General features: G+C 31.9%; 1 protein-coding gene and 1 long non-coding RNA gene across 2 annotated transcripts; one reads left to right on the top strand and one right to left on the bottom strand.

Moving 5' to 3' along the window:
• Positions 1–3,999: 3,999 nt before the first annotated feature.
• LOC123693410 (putative uncharacterized protein DDB_G0271606) lies at positions 4,000–13,441 on the top strand. The gene is made up of 2 exons (XM_045638490.1): positions 4,000–4,103; positions 10,988–13,441. Exons 1-2 carry the CDS (start codon positions 4,095–4,097, stop codon positions 12,641–12,643), a joined length of 1,665 nt encoding a protein of 554 aa, XP_045494446.1. The 5' UTR covers positions 4,000–4,094; the 3' UTR covers positions 12,644–13,441.
• Positions 13,442–20,663: 7,222 nt separating this feature from the next.
• LOC123693110 lies at positions 20,664–21,623 on the bottom strand. Its single transcript, XR_006751654.1, has 2 exons — positions 21,265–21,623; positions 20,664–20,843 (listed from the first exon to the last, which is right to left on the bottom strand). It is a non-coding gene; the product is annotated as an uncharacterized LOC123693110 (long non-coding RNA).
• Between the last annotated feature and the right edge of the window lie 10 nt (positions 21,624–21,633).

The raw sequence follows: 21,633 nt of genomic DNA, 5'->3' as shown, positions 1-21,633 counted from the left end.
TTCGAATTTAAGATCAGTCATCTATTATGATACATTCAATTTCTATTATTACCGACGTGAGAGCTGATTAGTGATTAGTACACGATTGTAGCTCTTTGTTAGTCGCCCTTGAACTTAGGAGTTACTGGATATGCCTTGCGTAATGCATTTTGGGTATGCCGCATTAATGCTGCAGCCAAATGTTGCAATGCAGATGACATGACATCACATTTGATGTTCAATATTTCTTCCTATTTTATCAATAGTTGTCAAATTAAGTATTAATGTAATTTAATGTTGGTTGACCTTAAATACAAATAAAAATACCAATCAAATCAAATAAGAAATTACAATACGTTCTTTAACATAACTTGGCCATAAATATATTTTACAAATGATTGTAAAAGATCTCTTATAACCATTTATTATATAGCATATATGATTAATATATGAATGCTCATTTCACCAGAATTATGAATTAAACTTGGCAACGATATTCTGAATGACCCGCTTATTTTGAACATGAGAGACTAAAAATTAACTATAAAGTACAATACACTTAAGTACCAAACATAACAAGTATTATTCTCTCTTGTGAGGCAAATTTAAATAAAGATTAGATAATAATCAGTTCTAAGTAAATTCCATTGTTTTTGACAGCTCTTGCGATTATGAAAAAATACAACGTACAATCTACGATTCAAACATGTTAATTTGTAAGAACGTCGAATTTGAACCATAGCTGCAAAAAATTTATAGAAAGCATAGTGTATTGTACGTTTTTCGTTTCCTTACCCATATTTCAACACCATGGACATTCCACAAAAGGCATTAAATAACACACGCTGTAGGTGTCGCAGTGTCTACTAATCAGTCAAGTGTTAGCAAACAGACAAACCCATAATTAAACAGCTATCTTTCGAGACGTCGATGCTACGTGGTGAAATTTTTTTAAACAAACAGAGATGCGTAAGAATATGTAAATGAAGTGGAGAAAGCTGTAATGACGAAATAGCCATAAAGCGGTAAAAACTTGACATCTTACGGAGGGCGTGGCGTCGTCATCGGATTTAATTTCAATCATTTGTCGGGGTGCTACAAAGTGTTTACGCGTCTCTGCATGTTACATAACATGCATTGAATACCCACGTACGAGTGAACTGACATTAAAGTGCTTGTGGAATGTTCGTGGATATTCTTTTAATACAATCTCATTGAACTTTGTGATCAATGATTGTAGATACCATAATATCACGAAAACTATTCTGTCATTACTATATTTCGTATCGTGGAAAATGCTTTTGTATCGTAAAATTATTTTTGAACTCAATTAAATTATTATTAGCCAGTTTATAGATAAGACAATATGTTAAAGTCACTTTAAAATAATGCGCCCTAGACTTACAAAATAAAAATAAAAAACATCAAGAGTTGCGCATATGCTTAGTACTTCATTCTTCTCTATGAATGATTTGTTAATAATTTGATACTTGTTCGTATCTAATATTAATGTCAACAATGAACAGACTTGACCGCTTAATAAGCAGGTATTTGCATCTAACGAAGTTTTGACGTAATCACAAACATAAACAATCTAATATCTTGTTACTATGCAATGTGTATATTGTAATTATCGTGTCACTTATTTGACCCTAGTTAAGCTGACAATCAAAGTGAGTGACAAAGGCTCTGCGGTCATTGTTTGCTGATATATTACTAAAATAACTCACCACGACTGGTTTCTCTTTGATTAATAGCCGCATTGTCCAGACATGTGATGAAACATAAATATTATATAGAAAGCATGCATATTATACATAATAATATAAATGTAGAAAGCATGTTTTTAATCACGTTTATTATACTCGATTTATACAGAAATCTAGACAATATGAAATTTCTTCAATTGTTTACCATAAGACGAGATGCAAATATTTTTTTGTAAACAAGATACCTACCTCTATTACGCAACTCGGGAAATATTAAAAAAATCTTGTCAAACAGACTCGTTTCATAATATAAAGATGGATATAATAAATTGTGTGAAATATTTCTATTGCTACTGACATTTCGTTTCCTTGACTGCACATAGTTGAAACACAAGTTTATGAGAAAGTCCATAGACCTCAGGGAGAGCAGACCGGTTGAAGCTTTGACCTTAGCTTCAGTCATTGTTTATCACCCAATAGTGGAGCTTACTCTCATATTTCAATGTAAATGTTATCTCTAAACTTTTGTCTGTATTTAGATAAAAGCACTTTCATTTGTATTTTCTATTTTTATAATATTTCTAATGATCTTTCAAAGGATTATGAATATATAAACATTAATCTCTGAAATGTATTGATAGTAATTAAAAATGAAAAATAATTTAAGCATTCTACTATAAATAAACATATCCTTCAAACTGCCTAACGTTATGTTGAATTTGAAACCAGACGCGTTGAAATCTTTTGCTTCCACAAACCGTTTGTTTACATTAACACTATAATTTAAATAGAAATCTTTCACATTACAAGTTGATTTGAATATAGTTTTTAGAAACAAAACATATTGGAAAGTATTTCGCTTGTGACAATGGCATAACAATGCGTAATACATCGGATGGTAATTTTAACTTTGAGAATTCATTCATGTTCATATCAACACACTACAGCGTATTGGCGAGGCGTGCCAAATGTTATTGACAGGAATTACGTATTCTCAATTCTCGTGATCACGTAACTTTCGCCAGATAGATCGGTAATAATTTCGTGATTGATAAATTCCTTCAAAATAGTAAATTGTCGCGTAAATTATAAATTTTAAAATTATTGCATATTTCTACACATTTCTAAAACCCTTTTTATGTAAGTAAGTAATTGACCTGTTTTACAAAATCCATTTAAATTGAAACAGTGAAATACATTAAACAACTTATAGCGTAAAACAAATAGGAATATAATCGAAAATCCAAAATATGTACTTTATTTGAATTTACTAGTATTTGCTAGCCTAGGAGGAATACAAAAATACAGATAATAATGATGGAATTCGATACGCATTTAACAATTATTAATAAGTCCCTCTTCTACAAAAATGTTTTTCATTGACTCTACTTTCTTTACCTTTGCTGCATTCATTGTAGCAGAAACAGTTAACAAAGAGCTAATAGACGCAATTACTTTGCTCTACATAATAATATCTATTATTATGAGTTTATGATCATAATAGTTAGCTATATAATAATTTAACTTTATATAATATTATTATCTTCTGCAATTAATTTTTAATATTTTCTCTATGTTGACTTCCAATATCTCAATAACTTTAGTAGCATTTATTTCTTAAATAAGTCAATTATTAATAAACGCAAACTTAAAAAATATTATTTTTCTAAATAATTGTTTATTTATGTTTACTGATTTCCATTGGAAGTATACACAATCGAAAATACGCAAATAATATAATATTAGGAATGTTATTTACAGAAAATTTCCATTCCACACATGTAATGCAATGTTATACATATATTAGATTACAAGGTTTTCTAATATTATTATAATAAAATAAATTTGAAGCATGATTTAATGAAATATGTTAATTAATTATTAAGCAAAAGATACAATTTCGAAAATTACAAATGGTTTCAATAAATTAATATTTATGCATACGTTCCAACAGGATGTTATTAAGAAACAATGCTTATTACAGGTAAATTCTATTACTATTGGACCAACCTTACCAACAATACCTTCAAATAATAATAACTAATAAGTTCACTAACTACACAGTTCAGTTACTAAGTACTGCCTATTCCCATCAAACATCCCTAAATTTAATCATTATTAGTATATACTACAGGAGTAACTGCTGAAACCATCTCAAGTTCAAACAACATTGAAAACCGCACAAATTGATCATTCTCATGTAACACTGAAACGATTACCGACATTCACTGAATGGTTTAGTAAACAGTAATTTGAATGGTATCACAACATCCTTAAAGTCGGATGTCATGTTGGCGGGGGTCGTGGAGATGCTTGGAGCCCCACAGTTGACAGTGGCACTGCACCGAAACCGCTAGCTTGCACGGTGTTTAAATTCTGGTGAAGTGTGTGACCCTCGGCGACACAATGCGTTTAGTGAGTACACGTGCTTATTTATCGAATAATTTATTAATCAATGGTTGTGGGTTGACACTAATTGGTGTGCACGAGAAAATTTAACACCGAAACTTCAGTAAGGTAATTTGATACGTAAATCATAAAATTACGTATATATACATATATTACATTTATGTTATTTATGTATTTTTTTAAATATTATATTCATATCCCAAAATTTCAGTTTCATGTCTTAGACCAAAAATTAACATAAATTGTAAACATGATGAAATATTTTTTTATTCAAAATTATTTATACAGGAATTTTAAATACAGAAATAACATTTTTACTAATTTAACATTCTTTATAAAATATAAATAAAATTATTGAAGTATACAATATCTATATGTAATTTTACATAATATTACAATATTTCACTTAAGTATTCAATTCGCTGAATAATTAACACACAATTATTTTAATCTACGAATACATCAATGCTTTCTATATAATAGCATGCGACTGTTTTATGTATAATATTATAGAATAGCAAATAAATTAAAATAAGTTATTGCAAAAAGTGCGCTTTCTCTCATATTACGTAAAGCGCATGCGTGCTGATGCGATCTGCGCGTTTACAAGTTTGTCGGAAGAGCGTATTAAGGATTCTAAAGATGTTCGCTTGCTTGTGTTATGACGCCAAACTTGCAGAGAAACTATGCAACCGGCATAAATGAAAGCTCTCGTTATTTTATTCGTCTACATTTCATAAATATTGTTATTTAATCTCACAGAAGCGTGAGTTTTGATGATATGCTAAAAAATTCGACACGCAAACTCGACACTAATTTGATCTTAATTTCTATAATATCTTTAATGAGTTTATGGTGCGTTAAAGCATTTAGTTGGCGATTAAAAATCAATGATTTAATCAAAGGATTTTATGTAACAACATGCACTAAAACTTAACGGTGTTAAGTTCTACACTTAGTTCATTAAAGACGATCCGAGATACGCGTTATCTTAATAATTTTAATTAGAGATTATGTTACATTTTCAATTTGGGAAACTAAACCAGTTTTATAAATGGGTTCACATGATATATAAGCATAAGATGGTTCATTTAAATGGTAAATCTCAATAATTTTATTCCGTTACGACACTCGTACGAGGAAGTGAAATGGCGATGAACATGTTAAAAACTATCCGCGAATTATCATTTCTATTATGCAATAAAACCAGAATGCGTTATTGTAGAGAATAATCGTAAAGATTTATCTGTTTTTATGTTTAAGACTTTTATTTCGATTCTATAGTGAAAATAACAGATAGCACTATAGGTCAAAATGTTTATATTAAAAAAAAATATTTTAAGAAAGCCGCTACACTATTTAAAGTTACGACTGAGATAAGTTGGTATGACCCTTTGTTTAGTATATTAGCATTAATTTAAATTGTAAAATATGAATACATAATGGTGTTACACATAGGTAGAGAGTCTCTACTAGAGACCATGTAGAGACGCTTTTCTCCGAATAACATATTAACATTTTTATTGTTTCAATTAACTTAACCACCGATAAATGGTAACAATTAAAACAAATTTGATATAAATTTCTGTATCAAATTAAAGTTTAACAATTATGAAATGCATTAGTACTGGATTTCACGTCGTGAGACAGTGAAAGCAGTAAGATAAGCAATTTTGATCGTCAAATCTTTCTCACGATGAATACATATATAAACTATACGGTTCTTAATTTCATACCTAGTTTTTATATTAACTATTATTACAATTTATTCTCAAATCATTATAAATTTATAGTGGATGGTCCTCCGGCATCCGCCCTGGAATGGCGCGAAGGGATGCGGGTTCGGGTCCCGCCTCGTGATCGATTTTTTTCTATTCTTTATAAATTTATATTTATAAAGCACTAGCTATCCACCCGCGGCTTCGCCCGCGCAGTCAAAGAAAAACCCGCATAGGTCCCGTTCCCATGGGATTTCCGGGATAAAATCTATCCTATGTCCCGGGATAAAAAGTAGCCTATGTCCTTTCTCGGGTATCAAAACATCTCTATACCAAATTTCATGCAAATTGGTTCAGTAGTTAAGGCGTGATTGAGAAACAGACAGACACTGTGGACAGACAGACAGAGTTACTTTCGCATTTATAATATTAATATGGATTTGAATGCCACAAAACTAAAAATATCAATTTCTCTATTTCATTGTTACAGTTATTTAAAATGTAAATTGTAAAATGTAATGTAATGTAAATTTCGTTCGTAATAATTATAGTAGGTAATCTTAAAATAATATCTTTGCATCATTTAGATTATCACTTATAATACCACAAGAGCTTCAAAATTATTATCGGGTATTTTCCGATAGGTTTGTTGCAAACAAATGAAGGAGTCAAGTTTTTAGTCAAGGTTAAAAAATCACGAGCGCGAAGCGCGAGTGTTTTTTCCTGAAAAACTTGACGACTTTATTTGTTTTTGCAGGGAACCTTGAGGGAAATGCCAGATAATTTTGAAGCTCGTGTGGTATTCGGGGGATTATTTTTCCGTCCCAAATGTCGGCCAATAATTTCACAATTGAATTCAACCTGTCAGTTTGACGTCAACGACCAGAGAAAATTTTCAAAAAATTATCAGTATAATACCATGTAGGTTGTACCACGTGACGTCGAATGGTGCAATTCTATTGGTCGATATTTGGGTCGGAAAAATAATCATAAAAATTAAATTTGAAATATCGCTATAAGGTTATCTCTTTATATTATTAGCTTTTTAAGACGGACTGTATGGTTGGTATGGTATACAACTCCCATAATATACTTTAATACGTTTTTGTTGATGACTCGATTTTTTTTACCACAAAAGTGTGCCAATTATATATCTAAAATGCATACTCTTCTTTAGTGGGTAATATCATATATCATAATTTTATCGACTCATTTAATACGTTACACAACTTGAAAAAATTGACACACACCCAATAAATTTGTCCCAAATTATTATTAGTAAACAAAGTAATTAATTACCTGCATTAAAAATTCCATATTTATTAGGTATACCATACACATTGAATAAATATAATATAATAACAAATACTTCAGTTATATAAAAATAAATTAAAACAAATTAAATGCTACAATTATTGTCCAATTTATGTAATTTAAAAGTGTTCAGAATCATTAGCGCAATCGTGGGAAGCTTTATCGAATAAACGCTTTGAGGCAATTTCGTTAATAACACTCGATGCAATCGTTGGTGTGAACTGAGAGGAACAAAGTATTCGATAATATAACTTTATTATATTGCTAACAATGAAAAACTACGGTTATCAAAAAAAGTACATAAAGCTCTTACTTGCCACTTTTACTTTTTTAATTAAGAATGACTGAGTATGCATTCGTACACTTATTTAGACTTCCTTAATTTAGCTTCGCTATAGGCCATAAATTGCAATGTAAATGCAATCCAGTAACTCATTTGTATTGATATGCTGACCATCCGCATCGGTAAAATAGGATATTTAAGTAATTGTTTTATAGTTTGAAGAAAGAGCCCAAAATATAATCACATTAATATCTTAAAAGTCTTATAATAGATACGAAAACACACACTTAATGAAGACTGGCACACGGTCATTTTAGATAACAATATAATTGAGTTCAGTTCAAGTGCTACAAAATATTGCATTTAAACATTTTATATAATAATTATAGACTAGAAACAATGCGTATTCACGAATGAGATAATTTTATTATTGTTTAATGAGGTGTTGCAAACCATGTGATGGTTATAGCGTATCTAAAGCAGTAATGAGGAGCTTTTGTAAAACATTACCCAATTTATTTTCTCATCGTACATAAGCATACTTTGTTGCATTCTTGCATTATGTTTATGACCCAAAACAAGTTAAATGTGTGACAATATCTTTATTGTTTATGATCATAATCTAACAAGAGTCTTTTCATTTTTTCGATACGCGTTTTGCATAAGTTAATCGTCCAATATTTTAGTATTTTGGGAATAACAAGCTAAAAACTAACTTCTTGCATTTTATTTGTTTGCTAAACATCTGCATCGGTCGTTTAATTAATTTAGGAAATAATATTAATTCTTCCAATCTATCAGTTAATGCTACCTAATCCTGTCTGAAACAATAACTTCTAAATGAATTACAATGGGTAAACTTTGGAATTTAAACCATTTTTACGTGTTCATTACCGTAACATAACATCAGATTTGTCTGAATTTTAATAAACTGCGGATTACGTAAGCATACATAATTCATAACACGTTAATAAAGAAAATAAGAGTAAATTTTATTAAAGATGATAGAAATCTAAATGGGCATTAATGACAGTTTTAAATAAAGAAATTAAATGTCCATTATAATTGTCGGCAACATATTACATACATATGTTACATACTTATCTCAATGTTCTTCTTTTTATATGTTTCAATGTTTCAAATCGGGGGATGTATTTTATTAATAAATTATGATGGTCGATTTTTTTTTTATCTAAAAGCAGTAGTGATTCTAGAAGTTTCATATAGTGAGTTAATTGGTTTGAATTTAAAATTAATTTATTCATATATTGAGACGTATTTCGTAAATAGTGTAAATGTTTATGAAATGAAAATTTACATAATGCAACACATGTTATTAATGCCATGGACGATGGTTGATTAATTAATTTGATACAAACAAAGAATCAACTACTAATATAACGAGTAACGACCTACATGACATAGGTACGACACTTGTAACTTCAATATGATCTTCGGGTAGAAAGCCTAATTGAATAAATTAATGTTTGAGTTTCACTTTGAATTTTATTTGGACCTTTATTGGATGCACATGTTTGAAAATATTAGAGCAATATATAGCTACTACTTTGTAGTGATATTAGTGACATTCTCCATCGCCCTGAGGTCACAAGAAAGTTCTCGTAGAGTCAATCAGGTACTATGTGTTTACCTATAGAGTGAATGGACTTTAAGCTAGGCATATATTTTCATTTGAACTACTACAAATTACACACATAGGATAACCTATAGGACGTAAATCTTGCAAAATAATAATACTTACCTATACTTCTGGGATTCAGAAATTAATAAATAAATCATAGACTCTAGCATAGATGCATATTTTTAAACCAGTTCGTATTTTACTAGGATCTTCTGAATTTTTTTCATAAATAATTAATAATGTTTTCTGTTATAATATTTTTCAATGAGCAGTTAATCAGAGTAGGTAACAGTGTGCGAAATCCGACGTAACGAAACTAATCTATAGGTACTCTAGCTATTGAAAGAGAAATTCCTTACTATTGACAATACTGTTATGTAATTACGTACTATTGTGCACATATGTATAAATGGCACCGATGTCACTTGTTTGGCTAATACTTATACAATGCGATCAATGACTACACAGTATGAACTCTAAACCTTACATTGATGTCGCTGTACGGCTGTAGTACAGTAATTACTCAAATAAGCTTGACATTTATGCGTACCTAATCACACAATCTACATATTGAATACAATATTGCCCGTTTCCTTTATAGTTGATCGCAATCCTTAAATAATTATGTTAAACGACATATAATATCTTAAATTCGGTCAATTTATTTGTAGATTCGTAATATTTTTAGGTACCTACTCCGTACATTCCACTAACGTTTAATAAATTACACTTGAACGTTTAAGCCGTAACTGGATAATAAATTATCATAAATCATGCTTACAGTCTTTTATGAGCAATATTTGGTAACGATTCTATCAATTTACCTACATCTCCAAACCAAGTCGCATTTAATCTCGCATGTGTCATTGTAGTGAAAGCTGTATCATATCATCATACACCGGAATGAAATAAAAAACGAATACCAAAATAAATCATTCGGAATGGCACTTATTGTTTCATAAGTATGGTCCACGTGCGTTAAACATCAATCGATCATCACATCTCGGTGGTCATCTTATGCGTGACTTCGCTTGCATAACACAGCGATACGAAGTTTATTATAGCATAGGGTCATTTATTTTGTTGCGAACATGACCCAAAACCTTTGCCTGGTGTAAAAATGCTGTCACCATGGTATTAAAAAGATGCGCATAACTTTAACTAATTAATTGGCACACACCACAAACCGTCGAAGAATGTAGTCACACTTTGTTTGTACCTTTCAAGCGTTATAAGTAATACAATAATGGATTTGCATGAAGAACAAAATATTTTCTTGTGCTAACTTTTGCTTTAATTATGGTTTGATACATTCCCCGTCGGCCGTCAGACGTTTTTCAATTTGAAACCGGAACATTTGCATTCTGTGACCGGAACGACTTGCAATTTCGTAGTTTGAGCACCAGCATGCATAGCGCTCATATCATAAGCTTCTAGACACGTTTCAGACGGACCTTTTGATACATGTTGGTAACAATTTACTTACGTAATTTTTCTTTTTAAGCTCTAATTATATCATCCTTCTGAACTTAACAACTACTATTCAAATACAGTCGTTATAATTTGAGGGTTCACTTCAAAGATCGTGACTTAACGTGTGTTGGAAGTAGAGAAAGCGTTATTTTGTTGTTGAATCATCTCATATAATATAAGGAGACATCCATCCACTTTGATACTACTCCATAACTGTCAATAGGTACTTTAGTAAAAGTAACTAATTGACACGAAAAAGATCAAGGAAGGTGGAGGATTAAAAATTTGTTTTTTATTTTCTATGTAGGATAAGAATAGCTTCAAAGAATAAAATATATAGCGATATACAAAATAAAATAACAAATACACTAACCTACACTATTAATTATGTTTTATAAAAAGTGTTATTATGAAAAATAATTCAACTCATTGATATTAAACAGTTTTATTCTCTTTTCAGGTACTCTTGTTATCAATTGTACTGGCATGTGGTGCAGCTCAAGAAAGATTTACGACTGATGCAGTAAATGATAAATTGAATAATGTAGAACCAAATCCATCCGTTCGCCTCGACCCCTACATTCGTAAAGCATTATTGAAGGCACTCAGCGAGTTGGAAGAAAGCACAAATGTTAACGACGCAGAAACGACGGATCCAACGTCTTCTTCAAGTGCCGAAATCTCCAGCTCTAATCAAGATGCTGGCCAACCTCGAGTAAGCGAAAATATACAAATTCACTCATTTGTAGTCAACGGTCAAGAAGCTTTCAAAAACAACTCAAACACAGCGCCAACGTTGTTAGATAATAAGATATCTATACTTAGCACAACTGTTGGCAATGTTGAAAATTATGTAACTGCAACGCTGCCAACGCAAACTCCATTCAAAGAAATTTTTCAAGCGAAAGAAACTGGAGTGAACCTGCAGCAAATAAGAAGTATATCGAATACACCAAAATCGAATTTTATCAGTAATCAGTTTAATAAATACACGACACCAAAAGCCCGCTTGATATCAACCACTTCAGCAACAACAACAACCTCAACAACAACTACAACTCCTAAACCAACACATGATGAAGATGGCGTCAATATCGAAGAAGTCGACAAACGTGATGTACAAGTTTATCAAGCACCTTTAGTTGCAGCGTTTACTGTACATCAAGACGCACAGGGAGTTCCAAAAAAAGTTATTCCCATTTATCAACAGACCAACATCAATAACCAGGATTTAGTCAAAGGTGTTTCCAATATAATATCTGCGCAAGGTTCTGAAGATGTCCCGAAATTTTCGTCTAATGATTATATTTCTCATCAACTTACATTACAAAAGCAACTTGAGGAAAAGCAAAGAATTTTAGAGGAACAACTGAGATTTCTTCAGTTTCAACAGAGGCAACAAGAGGAACTATTGAGAAAACAGCACTTTTTGCTTCAGCAAAAGGAAGCGCAAAGGCAACAAATTTTATTTTTAGAACAAGAGCAATTAAAAAGACAGCGTAATGAACAACAAAATGGTTCCCAGAATAATATTCAACAAACTGTGCCTTTCTTAAACAATGCGGGAATCAATTCACAGGCTTCTCAGATAACTATTCAGCCAAGTGTTTCATTCGATCAAAACCAAAATTTATTAGCTAATCAACAACAATTACCTAGCAGAGAGGCTGTTGATTTTCTCATTCATCTTCGTAATCAACAGCAAGAACAATTTCCTCTACAAAGCAATCACCTTCCACAAGGCATAACTAACTTCTTACAACCCAGTCAATCTCAGCAATTTGTTCAAAACCAAAATATACAATCACCAAAGCAAGGAAACCGTGTGTTCCGTCATGAAAGTGGTGTAGGAAATTTAGGTTTCAATAATCCCAACTACAATAGATTCAATACATACAATCCTGTGCAATCAAACGGTTTCTTTCTGAGTCAGCAAAACCAATATAACTCTGATAATGAATTAAGGCAGCTATTATTTCAAACTGGACTGAATGGCAGATCACACGAAGATCTTAACATAGTGACAAAGGTTTTGTCACTAAATCACGGCGTTCCCATCAACAACAGCGTTTCTAACAGGCTTGTTTTCGATAGTAGACGACATGTTCGGCCGTGATAGTAAGTAGGTTGTTTTCTTGCCAAGTTGCCAATGATTAATAAGTGCAGAAAATAAATACTTTGATTTAAGTACTGATTGAAAATTACCTAATAGAAGATCATTCCTATTATAAAAGAGAACAGTCGACTTCAGTTGTAATTTATAAGACAAGATAATTATTCTAATTTACTATATTATATTAGGTATGTATGTAATAATATATGCGCATATAATGTAATATACCTACTTTTTAGTTCTATATTATAATGAATAAACATAATTTATACAAATTTACAATCTTAAGAGGTTGATATTATGTTGGGTATTCAAAGAATTATACCTATGTAAACGGACGGAATAAATATGAGCGTGCGTAAAATTGTATGTAGGTACTCTACGTTTTTTGTATGTAGTAGGTAATATATAAGGAATTGTATTGTAGTTTAGTTATAAAATGTATTAACACGGTAAATTTATAATAATATTTATTTTATCCAATAAGAACAATCTTGTATTTGCCATAATTTTACTAGATTATTTGTTACTCAAAGTTAATGAGCGGCCAACGGATACTGGTTTCCATTGTATTAAAATTGAATTAAAATATCAAAGAATATTTTAGCCACATTTTAGCGTTAAGCTACTATTATGTATTTTGTGGTTTGATGACAGTTTTGTACAGAATTATTCGTACCTATATTTTGATTGAATAATAATAATCGAAACTTACTTAAAACTTAATAAGTAAAGTACTTAATGAAATATTGCATTTGTACAAAATTCCTTGATTTAAAAATAAAACAAAATAAAAAACAATTCTGATTTTTATTTTCCCTGTATTGAAATTCAGAACAAATTATAATTTAAAAAAAGACGTTATACTGCTAAGTACAATATGAGTATGATTAGACCGTCTTTGAACGTAGAATTTTCATATTCAAAAATAATGCATGAAAATATGACGGTTATACAATATACATAGAAGAAAAAAGAACCTCCTTAAACATTTGGAAGTCATTAAAATATATTAATTATAAATTAACAATTAATGTGTGTACATCCAAGAGGGCTTGGGATATGGGTGCGATATTAAATTTGGCCCACAGACCAATATTATAGAACACAGAGACATAGTTACCTTCATAGTTGTGACCTTTTTTAAATAAATGCCAGGATGTGGGCAATGGGCAATCCTTGGGTATCTATGCAAGATTTAACTTAAAAAAGGTCACAGGGGCCAGGGGTAGGTTACGGTTTACTGCAAGCTGCAAGCTTAGACTGCATGCACAGATTGCTAGTTTATTCTATGATATATAAAAGAGTATAATAGGTCATTGAGTTTATTATATAAGTACTTCATAAATTTTTTTAAAGATATTTGCGTTTAAACTTTTATCATTAAATCAGGCATTAGAAATAATTTTAATAATTTCGTAATAATATTGTTTATGTACTATAATTAGATCTTAAGCGGGAACATACTGTTCTTACTTTCTATGTAAGTACATGGCGCTACTTTGGCAACTTAGAGTATATATTAGGGGCTGTCCATTAATCACGTGAGGCTCAAAGGGGGGGGGGGTCCATCAAAACATCAATATATATCACAAGGGGGAGGGGGGGGGGGTAAAGTAATATATCACGTGTATTTATTTTTCGACAAGCGCGCGATACTCAACCGAAAAGCGGCGTTATGTATTTATTTTTAGTCAAACGCGTACAACTTTTTCGCATATCTTTCATTATTTTTATGTCATTCAAAAACAAACTGCAATATTTCTGTCTACCTCTGGACGTTTATTATAGTAGTCTTTAATTTTACTATAATAAAATTAGATGATACTTATACCAGTATTTTTTCATAAATAAAAAATTGATTCTTTGCAGGTACGAATACACGTGATATAGGAGGGAGGGGGGAGAGGTAGTCTTAATCCTCACCACGTATCACCAAGGCGGAAGGGGGGTCAAAAAATACCAAAAAAAACATCACGTGATTAATGGATGGCCCCTTACAGTAGTATATAGCCCGTGTACCTATTGCACAAATTGCTTAGTGCACATCGTAGGCAGATGAGGGTAGGTATCAATTGCGTGTTGAGCTATCGATACGTTATGTAAATAAATATGTATCTTATGTAAATTTTATGTTCAATATGTTATTAAAAGAGAAATGTATGAATAAAGTATTAATATGTAATTTTAAATTTGTTTACCAACTGAATAAAGTGTGTTTATTCCATTTGAATATTAATTCTTGTATTACTTAATTAAATTATAATTATTATAAGTACTTTAAAAAAAATATTATGTTTTATTGGAATATCAGAAAAATGTGTTGACTTATTAAACACTAGCTTCCGCCCGCGACTCCGTCCGCGCGGATGTCGGTCTTCGCGTGGATGGTTTATTTCTTCATTTTGAGTAACTCTGACAATGATATCTTATAAATATATATTGGACCCAAATACGGCTAGGCCTATAATAATACGCAACGTGTGTTCGCGGTTCTACAGAACAACGTCTATGGATAAAACTGAAAAGATTAATTTTTTTCTACGTATTTTATTTAAAAAGTATCCTGTAATACGCCCAGGATAATAAGGTATAATTATACCAAGTTTCATCGAAATCGAACCGTTAGTAATTTTCACGTGATGCAGACAGACAGACAGACAGACAGACAGACAGACAGCCAAAAAATTTTTTAAACACATATTTGGGTTTGGTATCGATCCAGTAACACCCCCTGGTATTTATTTTTTCAATATTTTCAACTTATTTTCAATGTACAGAATTGACCCTTCTACAGATTTATTATAATAACTAGCATTCCGCCCGCGGCTTCGCCCGCGTTTAAAAAAACCCGCATAGTTCCCGTTCCTGTGGGATTTCCGGGATATACATATATGTTTATCCAAGTTACCCTCTATATATGTATACTAAATTTCAATGTAATCTTCAGTAGTATTTGCGTGAAAGAGTGAGTAGGTACATCCATCCTCACAAACTTTCGCATTTATTATAAGTATTACATTTCCCAACGTGTAGAATCAACAAAGCTAAAAACAGTGTAATATTTATGGCTATTAAAATATTATATAATATTAAATAATACATCATTTATTTTGATAAGGGTTAATACCAAGGTACAAATAAAGAGCTTTTTGTAGCGGTGGTATTTTAATTTCTTTTTTTCAATAAAAAAACGCTTATTGTGACATGACTGTAATAGTTAGAGATATGCTGCCGCTGATTTTTTGTAGACAATGGTGTGTTCTAAAAAAATGTAGTACCGTAAGATGGGGTTATTTAGAACTCGCGAGGCTATTTGAAATTTACGAAAAAAAAGTTTTGATCGTGTTGATATTTATATCTGAGAACAGTAGGAATTATATTTTACCATCTGGCAATACAGTGGCAACTAATGTCAATGTCACATAGGAATTTTGACAGGTAACGGCTTTCTAAGTGGTTCAAATCGTAATTTAAAAAAGCGTTGTGTTTTGAGTGTGTTTCGTGCCTGGATAACTTTCGTCTGAAACCCAAAATCTAGACAGGTATGTAAGGATTTGACTAAACTAAGTAATAGTGTGTTTTATGCGCTTTTAAGTGTTTCTATTTGCTCGTTTCTACCTTTTTCGAGCTGGCATATATTTAGATTTTTCTAAATGGGGCTATTTGGTTTCTGTTTCGGGGTTAATAAGAACGAAGTTTCAAATAGCCCCTTTAAAGCTTGTTATACATTGCCAAGCAATTTCATCATAGTTCCAAATAGTCCCAATTGCGAATTTTGGGTATGTTAAGGGCAAGACATTTCTCGCATAGGTAGGTATGTACTCACAAAATAATTTACCTGTACTGCACTGTATGAAATTAAAATTTCCTACATGTTTATTGTTTAATTTACACCTGAATGATCTTAGTTATTCTTTAGATTCCTTTTTTTCGTTCTATACACTTTTATTTATTTACGATAATATTAAACGCAATTGCATGCGTCCGCGTATTTATTTAATGGAATAATGCGTCGTAGGAAAAAATATATTTTTTATAATGTTCATTTATTTGCTACAGATCAACTTTAATATGGTGCGGACCTACCAACGAAAGTTTACTAAGTAGGTATGTAGGTATATTTAACATTTCGAAATCAGTGTGACGGGTTGGCTTTAGTTAACTGCCGCACGAATTTGTTGGAAATATTTATATTGTTAGTTAGCTAGGTAATGTAAGATTGTAATTCCAAAATATTATCGTTAGGAAACTTGTAGTTTTTTAGTTATTAATTTTTAAAGTTAATAATTTTTTGTGCGAAAAAAGCGCATTTATCCGTTTTGTTGTGCAAAAAAAGCGGACCAAGACGTTCCATTTCACTGTACTGTGACTTAATGCAGCGGCCGGCGAGTGCCAAAAGCGACTTTAGGGCGATTCCCACTCAAACAAAAAAAAATCTACGTAAGTAGGTTAAAAAACTATTAAACTTTTAATTTTAATATCCAAATAGGTAGCGAGGAGCGAAGCGACGAGCGTGTTAGGTTAACCCTTGAACTGCCGCACGAGCCGAGCGAGCGAAGCGAGCGTGCCGCGGCAGCGGCCGGCGAGTGCCAGAAGCGACTTTAGGGCGATTCCCACCCAAACAAAAAATAAATCTATGTAGGTTAAAAAACTATTAAACTTTTATTTTTAATATCCAAATAGGTAGCGAGGAGCGAAGCGACGAGCGTGTTAGTTTAACTCTTGAACTGCCGCCAGAAGCGACTTTAGGGTGATTCCGACTCAAATAAAAAAACTACGTAGGTTTACACAACTTGTTTGTATTTTATTTATGTATCGTAAATTTTTTGTTATTATCGTCTAATGCTTAGTTAAAATGATTTTACACCAATTCCATACATTTTGAGGTTAGAATAGGAAAATTAATTTTTCTCCAAAACTATTGGTTTCCTAACTTTCCCCTTTTGGGGGGAAGGGTCCCCCCCTCCTCCTTCCCCCTCCCCTCCCACAAAAAACCTATAATACGTGCGGCAGTTAACTAAAGAAACCCCCAGTGTGACTAAATAGTACCTAAATACCATAATTTGTAGAAGAAGAATAAATATTGTGATTGACTCAAGTTGTTTTATTTTAATACATAATATAAACATTTCATAAAATAATCACGTCACTGTATATACACAGCTAACTCATTTTGCGCAATACATTTTTATTTGAAACAAGCTGTCCAGCGCGGCTTCACCCACGTAATTTTGCTTGCAAATTTCTTATACTTTTCTTTCATAAAAACCTTTTCTTGACAAGAACAAACGCAAAAACAATAATTGCGAAATCGGTTCAGCCTTTCTCGAGTTTTGATCTTAGCAACACAATATGCAATGCATTTTTATTTACATAGATAGATCGTACTTGCCCTTAAATATTCCAAATATAGCTTCACTTTCATTTACAATACCTTTGATATATTAACATTACATTCCAAATAACCCCAAACAAGCCATAGATCTCTTAGTGAATAAATATTCCGTTGTTATTTTTGGCTTGTCTGTGGCATATAGAGAGCTAAATTAAGGTGAAATGAAGGCCACATCTAACCCTATAACTTTTCCAAATATAAGTAGCTCACTAACTTTAATTTGACACAACTAAAAAAAAAAAAAGAAAAACCGAGGCAAAAAAGTGAGATTAAAAATAACCCCATTGATGCGATATTTGGAATAGCAACAATAAAGTATTATATCTTAAAATATATTTACAGAAAGTATACTACGATCATTATTATTTATAGTTTGTTGTGTAATCTACTAAAAAAAAAATATTTCATATCATTTGAGTTAGAATTTTATTTATAAACACCTGTTTGACGAAAAAAGTGTTTTAATTAGCCCCATTTTACGGTATATCATTTTGTTCTATCATCAACAGTTTTCGCAGCGCACGCGATGTAAGGTAGTTTTTTGATATTTTTTTCACACCTTGGATTACGTTATCGTAATTTTAGTAAGGATGCCTATTTTTTTTGAAAATGAAATATAGCCTATGTCACTCAGAAATGATGTAGCTTTCCAACAGTGAAAGAATTTTTCAAATCTGCCAAGTAGTTTCGGAGCCTATTCAATTCATACAAACAAACAAACAAAAAATCAAACCTTTCCTCTTTATAATATTTGTATAGATATGTATAGTTACAAATACAATGAAATGAGATGACAGAGAGAATTATGAGTTTAATGAATAAACCAATTTACGGTGAAAACAATATTAATATGTTAATTATTATTATTATGCATACAATATATTTTATTCCAATAAGAACGACCGCTCGCCACACTGGACACGTCCGCTCGCATCAAAATTCATAAATTTTATGCGTCGCGCGCATAGTCGCGACTCGCGCGGCGCGGATCGCAGTCCATAAATAGGAGTCGTGGCAGGCGTGGCATCGTGCGGCTCTCGTGTGACGCAAACGGTTCAAGCCAAATCCGACTTTCGGAGCTACATGTTACGGCGCTGAATCCACTGCGGTATAGAACAACGTCTATGGATAAAACTGAAAATTTTAGTTTATTTTTTTTTCTACGTATTTTTCCAGGACAAAAAGTATCCTATTTTACGCCCAGGATAATAAGGTATAATTATACCAAGTTTCATCGAAATCGAACCGTTAGTTTTCACGTGATGTCTTCACATACAGACAGACAGACAGACAGACAGACAGACAAAAATTTTTTTAATCACATATTTGGGTTTGGTATCGATCCAGTAACACCCCCTGCTATTTATTTTTTCAATATTTTCAATGTACAGAATTGACCCTTCTACAGATTTATTATATGTATATGATTAAAGTTAAAAAAATGAAAGATCGGGTTTACTTAGTACTATTTTTTATTATAAATCAAATACCTAATAATAGTATTTAAAAAATGTTAAATAAAAATAACAAATAATTAATAATTTAAAATAAAATAATAAACAATATTAATATTTTTATACCTAACTACCAAAATCTTCAAAAATCAATATAGCGGTTAAAATATAATATCGTAACATTACATAATTTACATTTACACTATAATTATAATACACTAGCTTCCGCCCACGACTTTGTACGTGCATCCCCGTTTTTCCCCGTTCCCGCAAGAATTTCAGGAAATCCTTTCTTAGGGGACGCCTACGTTATGACATCTACCTGCATGCCAAATTTCAGCCTGATACGTCCAGTGGTTTGGGCTGTGCGTTGATAGATCACTATATCAGTCACCTTTGAGTTTTATCTAAATAGATTCGCATTCATAATATTAGAAAGGGTATGATACAAATCACAAAATTATTTTTAATACATTTTTAAATGAGTTTTAATTTTAAAGTTAAATAAATAATATGTTAAAATATAGTTCTTCTTGTAAACTATCGAGTACAGCGTTGGTCAAGTTACATCACTACGATCACGTGGCGGCAGTGAGGTGCACGAAGGGTGCGCGAGCGAGCCTGCGCGTGTCTGCCTCCCACTTCCCCTTCACCCCCACGATGATAGATTTATTTTCACAAACATAAATACAACAATCGATTTACCGATGAAATGTGACACTGGATTTCAATTTTGTGTTTTTTCTAGTATCGTTCTTGCAAGATCGAAGTGCACATTTCACCATGTTTATTCGTAAATATGAAAAAAATCCCTAGAGAAACGCACTTCGATAGAACTCAACCACGACTACGAGCGCTCGCGGCGGAAACGTCGTGATGTTCCCACCTGTGCCTACTGTTCCCACTTCGTTGTTCGCACTATATAGATAGTATTTATAGGTACTTTATACTCTAAGTTTGGCAACTTTTGCACGTCAAACTGTGAATGGCTACTTTTTGTGAATGACGATGCCCCGTAGACTGAGAAACTAATAGACAAAGGTACTCTGTAACCGCGACTGAGACAAAGATAGTTTGTCAATGTATAAGTTGAATGTTGCCACAGTATCCGAGCTCCCGGATGTTTTGGAAAGGGTAAATATTTTTAGGAGCAATTAAATAAAACCAGTTATGAGATTTTTCTTTTGTCTTTATAATCAATTTAGTAGATACAAAAAATATAAGCAGATTGATTATTGATGACGAAACACATTTCTTACTTTTTCATTGGCTTGTTCATATTTTACAATATTTTGTGAGAATCCAATCTTTTCTACCACTTCGATCCATTAATTACGTAGGTCTGGATCATCTGGAAACAAATCGATAAACATAGGTTAATAATAATTAATGCTCGCAGGTAGTTCAGGTTCTCTAAAATTATAAGTGTAATTTTATGTCAATCACAATTATTACTATGAGAAATAATAAATTAAAATATGTTTTCGATGCCGAAGTCTTCCCCGAAACACTGGGTTATTATGGGATTTCATATTCATTTACTTTCGAGTTTCGCCATATTGTCAAATCAATATTTTTTTATTGATGATCGGGGTATTATTTTTCCCGACACTGGCAACACTTACTTGTTGATGTTTATAGGTTATTGAATGTAAAAATCGATATTACGCTAATATTTTCCTTGTTTTAACGCGACTTGTTGTTACTTTAGGCTAAAGTATAAATAATCATCACTGAGAAACTATAAATAAGGACAATAAAGTCGTACTTACGCGTGAAAAGACACACCGGCAATTTTCTTCTCACTATCGCTTATACATGCAATAACACGACAACGCACCATTCTATTTACTTCGATGTCTATATTAAGATAATTTCACCGTCTTTTCAATGTACTCGTATCGATTTTTTACTAAATAATATCCAAAATTCGAACACCAAGCACGATGAAGGCACGAACTGTCAAAGTTTGTTTCGCAACTCAAGTTGCGGATCTTGAAAAACAGGTTACACACTAAGGGACAAAAAATTGGGTATTTGTGTCTTTGTCTTATGCATTTGTTATGGTATTTTCGCTCTCTTTCTTGTGTAAGTGAGAAAGGTATCGTCATTGGGTCTATTAGTTACTCTGTCTACGCGAT

The sequence above is a fragment of the Colias croceus genome, chromosome 7 (assembly GCF_905220415.1).
Source record: "Colias croceus chromosome 7, ilColCroc2.1".
NCBI lineage: Eukaryota > Metazoa > Arthropoda > Insecta > Lepidoptera > Pieridae > Colias > Colias croceus.
Note: the sequence above shows the minus strand (reverse complement) of the source record. Positions and strands in the feature narration are given on the sequence as shown.